Raw genomic sequence first — 10,296 nt, forward strand, 5'->3', positions numbered from 1 at the left:
ACAAATTAAACAGCAGTGGTCCAAGAACAGAACCCTGTGACACACCACTAGTCACAGGCCGTCTTTTGGACTCGACTCCTGAATAAACCACTCTCTGATATCTCTCCATTAATCACCCTCCTATCCATCTCACCAACCCTATATCCATTCTCATATGCTACAGTTTACTGATTAGAATTCCATGTGATATCTTATCAAAGGCTTTAGCAAGGTCCAGTAGAATCACTGTAAATTCAATTATGAAACAGTTTTTAGTACAGTATGATAGGTTTCAAAAGTTTACTCAGCTATATGCAGATGTCACCAATAGTAATTAACCTTTGTTATATTATACAGAAAGATTTCGAGAATATGATCTTCGGCAACCGCTGCCCAAGCGTTTCTATATTCTCATGTTATTAGTCCAATTCATAATATTTCAGTGGCTTGATAGCTGTTACGAACTGATTGATTTTACTAGGAGACCGCTGTATAAATAAAGAGTCTTATCCAAATAGTAGACGATCCTCCCCCCCCCCTACTTGATCACTGTAAACTCATCAAGTAACCCGAATAATCATTTAACTCGTTACTCAGTAACAGGCTTAATAACACAATCTAAATTAAATGATCCTTTGCGTCACTGATTATTCGGTGATCCCAGAGATCGCCCGAGTTTTTGAAGAGGCACCCGCACATAGCAAAGCTTTCGGGGATTAGTTTTTTTCAGGCTAATCTCTTCGGTAAATCCTTTTCTCTGGGATATTAGCAATTCAGCTTATATCACGTGACCAGTAACATGATTCGCGCTTTCCCGCGGAATAAATCGAAAATCTCAAACGCCCACCGCTTAGTGCTGTTTAGTAAGTATAGCGAAAGGAACGAGTACAGCGCCATGATGCGAGCTGCTTTGCAGACTGCTCGTGTTTACTACGCGTGTGTTGTAGATTAACTGGGATTCGACAGATGATATGCTGGCGTAATACGCAAGAGGCCCTTCTGATTTGGGGAAATTGTAACGATACAACACAGCTCCGTCTCTATGTGGTTTCGTTTTCATGAGACGACATGTCGAGGAGAGGAAAAGCTGATTTTCCTTGTCAAGTCTAAGGCAGACTCAACACGTGCGGTAAGTTAACAGTTCTGTGTGCTTCCTATTTTGCCGCGCCGCCAACGGATGAATATTGAAAGCTCCTTGTTCATTCAACCGTTCATATTAAGCCTAACATGTCATCAAAATAAGAGAATGTCTTGCATGCGCTCTGCTGGAGACGCCCTTATTTTCAATTCGTTTGGGTGGTGAATAGGACGTGAAAGATTGAAGTCAATATCCAAAATGCTGGGGATCGTTTGTATACATAATTATGTTAATTTAATGCGCAAGTTTCTTTCATCCATCATATCAACGTAATGTGAATGACAAGAAATATCGGATAAAATAAGTTGAAATAATTACATGTTTTGCCATTGAATAAATTTCGTTGATTGATTTTGGTACAGTCATAAGCTTAGTGTTCTTGTTATGCTTATATTATTTACGTTTCTGGTGGTAGCGAAAAAGCGGATTGTGTTATATTTTGAGGATCGCTATTCAGTTAAGTCAGGTTCTTGCAAAAATAAAACGAATTTTAGACCATAACTCGCAGACGAACCGCATAGTCTAGAAATATCGAAATAAATAAATAAAAGTTAGGTATGTCATGAATGCATGAAATAGATGTAGATACTAGTCTATTTTATGATTTATTGCTATAAAAGATGTACAGTTATGAAGAGTTAAAATTTATCATAACTTACGCACAGAAACACAGACCGTACATGGCCATTTGGAATCAGAGAAATGTAAACAAACGTAAGGATGCAGTATTAAATCATAACTGCACAGAATTAACTGTTATTAATTACTTAATTAATTAGTATGAAATGAAAATATAACGATTTCTGCATTAGTGTATAGACTATGCTACCTCGAAGCAATAGGTTACCGTAAAGCAATCATAATATTTCACCTCCTTATGATTTTCTTTTCACTAGAGTATTTTATTGTAAGAGTATAGTATATAATACATACATACACCCTCTGTCCAAAAAGAAACCGAACTTTTCGAAAATAGAAGAAACTAGTGGCACCACCTATTGTATCTTTTTGTTATCGAAAGCGGCAACCTTCATTAGTGTTGTGTCGTGTGACCTTCATACCATCCATATTTAAAATTGTATTGACATGTCTCGTTCGTACCTGGGTATCTCTGTCGTTCCCTTATTCCCTGGCCGGTACTAACTTTTAGCTTATGTATGCTTCCAGGTCGAGTGGTCGCATTTTCACAAGGCTTTAGTTCCATCCAGACACTTAAACGCAATTAGCATTTAAGAGGCTGGATGATATCAAACTGATGTCAAGTTATATTCATTTGGCTTCTCAAAAATTGAGTGCTTTCTGCATCCAATGGCTATTATAAACAGCTTTTACACATATTTCTGGAACTGAAAATTTGAATGTAGCTGTTAGACAGAAACTAACTAAAGACAAATATCTTTAGTAGTTTCTCTGTTTATTGCCACAATAAATATGCCCCGTTTGCATGCATGCAGCGTCTGCGGGAGCGGGGTGTTCCATTAAGTGTGTCGTTCGAGTTGTCTTTAATTACACTTCTTCTTTCACTACGCGTTATTCCCGCTTCCTATGCATGGTCCGTGTGTTATTTAGATGCGACTTTCTTGTCAGTACCACTCCCAGCCTACCTGTCGCCTAGCTTGCTGCTGGGGAATATATTTTTTGACTGTAGCAGCGTATGTTCACGGGGCCGGTTTGCTTGCAGGATGAAAAACGCCAGATAAACTGGCAGAAAAAACCCTACTGCCCAAGACCGGCTAACTTGGCTATGGCTGAGGAAGATCCTCAAATTCCTCACGTCTTCGACGGGAATGGAGCCTGGGACACTCCTACCCCAGGCATATGGTTGCGAAGCGCAAAGCCCCTAGGCCAGTGATGGCGAACCAATGACACACGTGTCAGCACTGACACACTTGAGGGTTTCAGGTGACACACCTTGGATGTTGAAAAATATTGGTATTCTGATGAAAAAACCGATAAATCGTGTGAGATTGCTCTCAATTAAGGCGAAGGTAGGTTTTGGCTTTGAGAATAAACTCAAAATATTTCAACGTGATTTAGAAAGTAACAATTTTAAGTATTTCCCAAGAGTGAAATTTTTTTTAATGAAACCAGCCCCAAAAATCGTGAACAACATATCAATCAATCTATCGAAGTTCTAAAGTCAGTAACAGAGCAGTTTTCTTCTAGATTTGAGCAATTTCGAATATTGGAACAAACAATCCAATTCATAAAGTATCCTGATGAAACAGAATTCATGGATCTTAAATTAGATGGCTTTGAGTTGTTGGATTTAAAAGATCTAGAAATGCAACTAGCCGACTTCCAGTGTAATCCTATCTGGAAAAGAAAGTTTATTGCTCTTAGAAATGAATTAGAAGAACTTGAGCGGAAATGTCTGCATGATACCGCATGTAAAAATTCAGATTGTGAAATTCTAAGCGTGTGGAATAGCCTTCCCGAAAACTTTCATGCTCTTAAAATCTTTGCTATAGCTCTTCTAACAATTTTCTCTTCTACATACTCTTGTGAAACTCTATTTTCTGCCTTAAATAATATCAAATCGAAAGGGAAAAATAGATTGAGCAATGATTTGAGTGCTGCCTGTGTAGCATTAAAATGTATCCACTATAGCCCTTCTATAAAGCAACTTTCTACCAGCACTCAGCAACAGAAAAGTCATTAAATGTAATGTAAGTTTGTAATTTCAGTTTATTAAATTAATTGTATAATATGAATTCATAGATTTTATGTGAATGTCCTATTAAATGAATAGCCTGATATGATATGTATAAGTCACCACTATGATTATGTAGTTAAATTTATAATGCATGTATACAAGTGGCACATCAACAACGTCAATATTAAAACAAAAAAGATGTTTGACACACCTGGTTAAAAAGGTTCGCCATCACTGCACTAGGCTTACTGTGCGGACTGTCTTTGATTACACAAATTGTTCCTAAATATAGTACACAGATGTATTTAGTGATAAAAGAAAGTCACTTGTTTTTCTGGCTTGTGCAGTACAGCATCTGTTGAAATTGGAAAGTTTTTAACGGTATAGGGACATTTTCATTCTGTCTTCAGAAACAACAGAAGTAGTAAAAATTTATCTATTCCGGAATAAAAATGAATACTTTTGTGTATTATGAGAGGTTTTTGATCTACAGAAAAATACTAGCATGTGTGAAATATCTATTATTGATAAGACAGAAGAGCTGCTGACACTAAAGAGAAAACAACCAAAACTAATGAACGTAGGATTCCCGAAAGTGTCGATAATTCCGATAATTAAAATTTCATACATATGCCCAAGTAATTAACTTTTTGATAATATGCAAATATTTCATCTTAAGTATCATAAGACATCATCAGTACAGTTATTAAACAATAGGAATTATATTAAAAAAAAAACATTAGTACACATGCTTACATTGGAATCCTCTATGTATAAAATAATGTGTTTAAGGATTAAAAACTATTGGGCTGTAATTAAATTAAATTAAAATATAATTGATAAATTTATTTTATACAATTGAGGATAACAATTTCCCAGACTTTTGGGATAGTGAAAGAGTTGTTATGGTTAAGATTGGGTCTGTGATGTAAGACTAGGGCACTTGCTTTATACAAACGTTCAGTTTTATATATGGATCTATGTAGTAGATGTGTTTTACCATTGAGTCCTGTGGTTAGCGTTTTAAACTTCATGTTGTGCAAGGCTAGATTGGTGAGGTTTCATAAGACAGGTGTAGTCTTGGTGTTCAGAGATGCGTTTATTTACAGATCTTCCTGTTTGTCTATGCGAAGTAACATGTTCTTGTAATTGGCCTTACTATGGAAGCATCATTGGTGAGAGTTTGTCTTTTGGAGAAGGTAGCAAGTTGTGAATTTGGTTGATTAGTTTATAGGTAGCAGCGAGTTTGTATTTCTTCATAATTTTTGACAAACATTCAGAGATGCCATATATCAACAGCATACATATGTAAAAGCTTTGCAGTGGTCGTGTTATTTTAAATAGTGCAAGCTAACTCAACCCCGATGCCATAGCTTGCAATACTTAAAATAACAATTAAAATAACCATACCATTCCTTACAAGGATTGTATTCTCCTAAGCTCTCAGGTCAGATTTTGGAAACTTTCATGGTTTCTTCAAACATTCGGCTTTGAAATAATATTGGATCTTTAATATCCACTATTTCTATAATAATCGATACAATTTCTTGGTTTGTGATATTTTTCATTTTCCTTTTTAAAAGGCACTATATTTAAAATTTTTCATTTTTTTTCTTCCCCCAATGTATGATAAATCATATGGATTCATTCAAGTGACAAGAATCCGGAGTAATCGTGCGAATATTTCAGCTACACAAAGGGATAAGAAGAAAAAGACATTTTCCTATAGTGATTACTGTAATTAACTAACTTGTTTATGCATCCATCGACATGCTTTTAAGCAGTATACTCTAAAAATCAGCATTTATTGTTAAGCCATTTTTTTCATCATACAGGGATTATAAAATTAAGATATTTTAGAAACGAAGTGTATTGGAAGCATAGCTTGATTATTGGCACCCTTGAAAAATTCATAGCTATGCTCCTTTCAGTGTCCCATTTTATTATTATTATTATTACGGGCAACTTCAAGGAGTCCTTAGACTCATCGAGGGAGACCCTAGACATCATGTCAAGAACAACTATTCAACATCCACACAGTATCTATCATACCTTGCCTTGAACTCATTCACAGTCATGGCACCCACAACAGATTCTGCCAACTTATTACACTCATTCACCACTCTCCAAGTAAAAAACCAAGTTCTAACACCCTTGCTAACCACACTCTTGCCTAGTGTCTATGGTTGGTCCCTAGTCCTCCCACCACCAGTCCTGTTCTGAATAATATCCTCTGAATTAATCTTATAGAAACACTTCAGTAATTTGAATGTTTTCAATCATATCACCCCTTTTCTTGTCGACCAATTTCTGCAACCCACAAATCTTCAACCTGTTCTCATAAGGTTCATTCCATAGACCTGCTATCATCTTGGTCACTCGCCTCTGGATCCTCTCCACCTCCTTCCTATCAAGAAGAAACCCTGGTGCCCAGATCTGGGCACCAGGGTTTCTTCTTGATAGGAAGGAGGTGGAGATGGTAGTAGTTGAGATGGGGTCTTATCAAGGCTCGATACAGAGGAACAATAACTTGCTTGTCTCTGCTCGTCTTATATCACAATCGATGAAAATGTAAAAGAATTCGTAGACTTGATAACCTTAAAGGAAACCACAAAGGTATTGATATCAAAAATGCACATAACAAAGCTTTATTGAATGCTCAACTACCATTGCATAAACTTGTTAGCATTGCAACAGACGGAGCACCAGCTATGGTAGGTCAAAATACTGGCCTACTTTGGCAATTGACACACGATACCAACTATCCTGAATGTCCTTTTATTGTATCATTCACTTTGAGCATTTAGTAAGCAAACAATTCAAGTTCAACAATGTCATAAATTGCGTTTTAAAAAATTGTGAATTTCATTCGGACAGGTGCAAAAACACACCGTGAATTTAGAAATTTTATTGAGGAGCTGGAGCTTGAAGAAAAAAGCCAAGTGACCTTTCATTCTACTGTATTTTAAGATGGCTATCAACTGCCAATCTTTTGAATAAGTTTTTTTTTTTTTAACCAATCATAGCTTTCATGAAAGAAAAGAAAGACCCACAACTAAAAGATCATGGATGGGTACAGGATTTGATGTTCTTTACTGATGTAATGCAACATCTCCAGTATTTAAATCTGGCACTTCAAGGAAGGAACAAAGTTATTAGACAACTTGCCCAATCAGTTTTCAGAATTAAATAAAGCTTTTTTCAAAGAAATTTGAGCACTTTCCCAACCTTAAATTAAGAATAACTGCTTTTCCTGATGCTGAAAATAAACACAGTAAACTGAAACAACACAAAGGAAACTTAGAAACACTTTATAATGATTTTGGGAATAGGTTTGAAAAACTAAAAAAGTTAAGCCATGGTTTGAATTTCTTGTGAATCCTTTTGTGATGTCATCAACGATGGATGTCCTGTTGTTGATACTTTTACCACGGATGTTGATTCAATAGAGACAGAGCTTATTCAGCTGCAGGAAGATGTGGGTTTGAAGCTAGTACATAAAAGCTTATCTGTAACTGACTTGGAAACAGATCCCACAAGCAAAGTATCCCAATCTTCAGAAAGCTTTATGTTAATTAATAATTAATACTAAATATTAATTTTTAATATATTAAATGAAAATATGTACGAAGTAAAAAAATTCCACCCAAATATTGCTCCTTAAAATCTTACAGTCCTTATTTGAATGCTTCATATGACATAAAAATCAATGTATTTAAATATTTAAAACAATTATAATTTTTAAAATTACTGTCATTGTAGTATGAAAATAGGAATAACCTTGTAATTTTTGGTACACGCATCACATTGTACGTTTAAGCTTCTAAGAGAATAAGATAAAATCATATTAATTTAAATTTTATTATGGGTGATTTTTGCATATTACAAATGTTTATTATAATGTGCATTTATTTTTTTAGGAAAAAAAATAACTGCAAATAATTTGACTCAAGATACCAAGAAGAAACATCGCACGTCGATAAATGAGGACAAGTATAGATATTATTTCAAAATTAGTTCCCAGCACTCGAAGAACTAAGTAATAAAATATGTGTGAATATAATTGTAATGAGGCCTAGTAGTCAGGAAAGTTGCAAAAAAATGAATTTTCTCAAATTTCCAAATTCATTGGAAGCATTTCATTCTGAAGCACGTTTCAAGAGGTTCACTGCAAATCTTCTGGGAATGTATGGAAATATCTTGCAATGGTTTTCAAGAAAATCTAATTTGAAAGGATACTCATTAGTTAACACATGACAGCAGCTACAGTCTTGTGAAATTTTTGATAAGATGAAACATACTCGCATGAAACCATTTTCTTATGAAGCGATGTTAGACATTTTCAAAATTTCATCACCTGAAAAGTAATTTCTTAGTGAATACTAATATGAAACAAGTTTCTTGTGAAGTTTATAGCAAAGCATCTTCCACGCAATTTCATTTACAAGTTCACTCACTAACTCGCACCGGAAAGAAACCATTCAATTCTGAAACTTGTGGAAAAGCATGTTCCACACCATCTCACCTGCAAACACCTTCACTAGTTCACATTGGAAAGAAACTATTCTCTTGTGAAACTTGTGACAGAGCATTTGACACACGATCTCACTTGAAAAGACATTCACTAATTCACACTGGAGAGAAACCATTCTCTTGTGAAACTTGTGGTAAAACATTTTCCACACGATATCACTTGAGAATACATTCACTAGTTCATATTGGAAAGAAACCATTCTCTTGCGAAACTTGTAGCATCGCGTTTTACACGCGATCTCACTTGAAAAGACATTCAGTAGTTCACACTGGAGAGAAAGCATTCTCTTGCGAAACTTGTGGTAAAGCATTTTCCACACGATTTAACTTGAGAACGCATTCAATAATTCACACTGGAAAGAAACCATTCTCTTGTGAAACTTGTGGCAAAGCATTTTACATGCGATCTCACTTGAAAACACATTCACTAGTTCACACTGAGAAGAAACTCTTACTATTCTCTTGTGAAATTTGCAGGAAAGTGTTCTCCAAAGGATCCGATTTAAAAAGACATTCACTAGTTCACACTCAGGAAAAACCATTTTCTTGCAATATCTGTGGCAAAGCATTTTCACAAGCAGGCAATTTGAAAACCCATTTCTTAGTTCACACTCACGAGAAACCGTTCTCTTGTGCTACCTGTGGAAAAACGTTTTGCTCGCGATCCAAATTAAAATCTCATTCACTGGTTCACACTCGGTAGAAAATATTCTCTTGTGAAACTTGTGGAAAAGTGTTTTCCAAGCGTTCCAACTCGAACACACATTCACTAGTTCACATTGAAGAGAAACTATTTTTTATTGTGAAACTTGTGGCAAAACATTTTGCACGCGTTTTAATTTAAAATATCGTTCACTAGTTCACACTAGAATTAAACCATTCAGTTGTGAAACGTATAACAAAGAGTTTTTCGGACTATGTGACTTGAAAGCACTTTCGTTAATGCACACTCAGCAGAAACCATTTTCTTGTGAAATTTGCAGCAAAGCATTTAAACGTAAAGATAACTTTAAACGACATTTCTTATAATGTTATAAGAATGTAACTAAATACTGTATTAAATTTAGAATAGACGAGGATGTTTGATATTGTTTTATGTATTTTTATATTGCATTTATGGGTTTCTTATAGCATCCTTTATAAATGTAATTCTGTCATTAATATTATTTCATGTGATTATTAAATAACATTGTTTCAGAGGTATTTGTCTTATTTTTAGAATTAATTACCATTTTATTAAAGAATATTACCACAGTTTCCAATAAATATTTCAAAACAAGTTATACAGTATTCTGCAATAGTAATGATGCATATTGTTTCTTTTTTTAATCTTTTAACAGAGGCCTTATAATTATTTACGAATGATGACTACATTCAAGTAAACCAATGACAAGAGCTATGCTATCTTTGACGGGAACTTTGTAATTCACACATTTCCCTTTCGACAAGAAAATAAATATTCTATGAAATCTAGTAAAGAAAATTTCCTTATCGCTGTTAACCGATAGAAGAAAAGTATTAAGCACCATAATTTTACAATCCTAGTTTATTTAGTTCATTGGTACTGTAAGTGTTGCAATCGTTAGATAATTGGAGACCTTTATTTAAAAATCCAAACTTGGATTGTTTTCGAGCCCTTTTGTGTCACCACTAAGTTAGGACAGTGTTCACATCAAGGAGCGAAAACCTTGTCCGGCATAATTTGCTAATGCCCACAATGAAAGATGTGGAGGAAATGAGGGAAACCTGAGCAGTATAGTATCGATACATTTTGGTCGATATTGCGATAACTACTCTGATAGGGAAAATCGCAGTCATTCATCAGACATTTCTAATATTTCTATAGATGACTGGGTATGTTTTCATTAATTTCTACACGACATCGGAGTTTTGTAACTTTCCCTAATTCAGATTCGAACAATATCTAAAGTGTAGCAATTCATAAACTATTACAAGTAAGGGATAAAAAGACAGGTGGTACTATCAGATT

The 10,296-nt window shown here is 34.9% G+C and overlaps 1 protein-coding gene across 1 annotated transcript; it reads left to right on the plus strand.

The window, feature by feature from the left end:
• The first annotated feature begins 952 nt into the window (after positions 1–952).
• LOC150098501 (uncharacterized) lies at positions 953–9,503 on the plus strand. The gene is made up of 2 exons (XM_090405233.1): positions 953–1,108; positions 7,694–9,503. Exon 2 carries the CDS (start codon positions 8,161–8,163, stop codon positions 9,007–9,009), a length of 849 nt encoding a protein of 282 aa, XP_090261359.1. The 5' UTR covers positions 953–1,108; positions 7,694–8,160; the 3' UTR covers positions 9,010–9,503.
• The last annotated feature ends 793 nt before the right edge of the window (positions 9,504–10,296 follow it).

The sequence above is a fragment of the Typopeltis vanoorti genome, chromosome 15 (assembly GCF_054136105.1).
Source record: "Typopeltis vanoorti isolate ZY-2024b chromosome 15, IOZ_Tvanoo_1.0, whole genome shotgun sequence".
In the NCBI taxonomy this organism is placed as follows: domain Eukaryota; kingdom Metazoa; phylum Arthropoda; class Arachnida; order Uropygi; family Thelyphonidae; genus Typopeltis; species Typopeltis vanoorti.

What these genes read in the sequence shown, in the direction of transcription:
- LOC150098501 (XM_090405233.1), top strand. Translation starts at nt 8,161, where the DNA reads ATGAAACAAGTTTCTTGTGAAGTTTATAGCAAAGCATCTTCCACGCAA.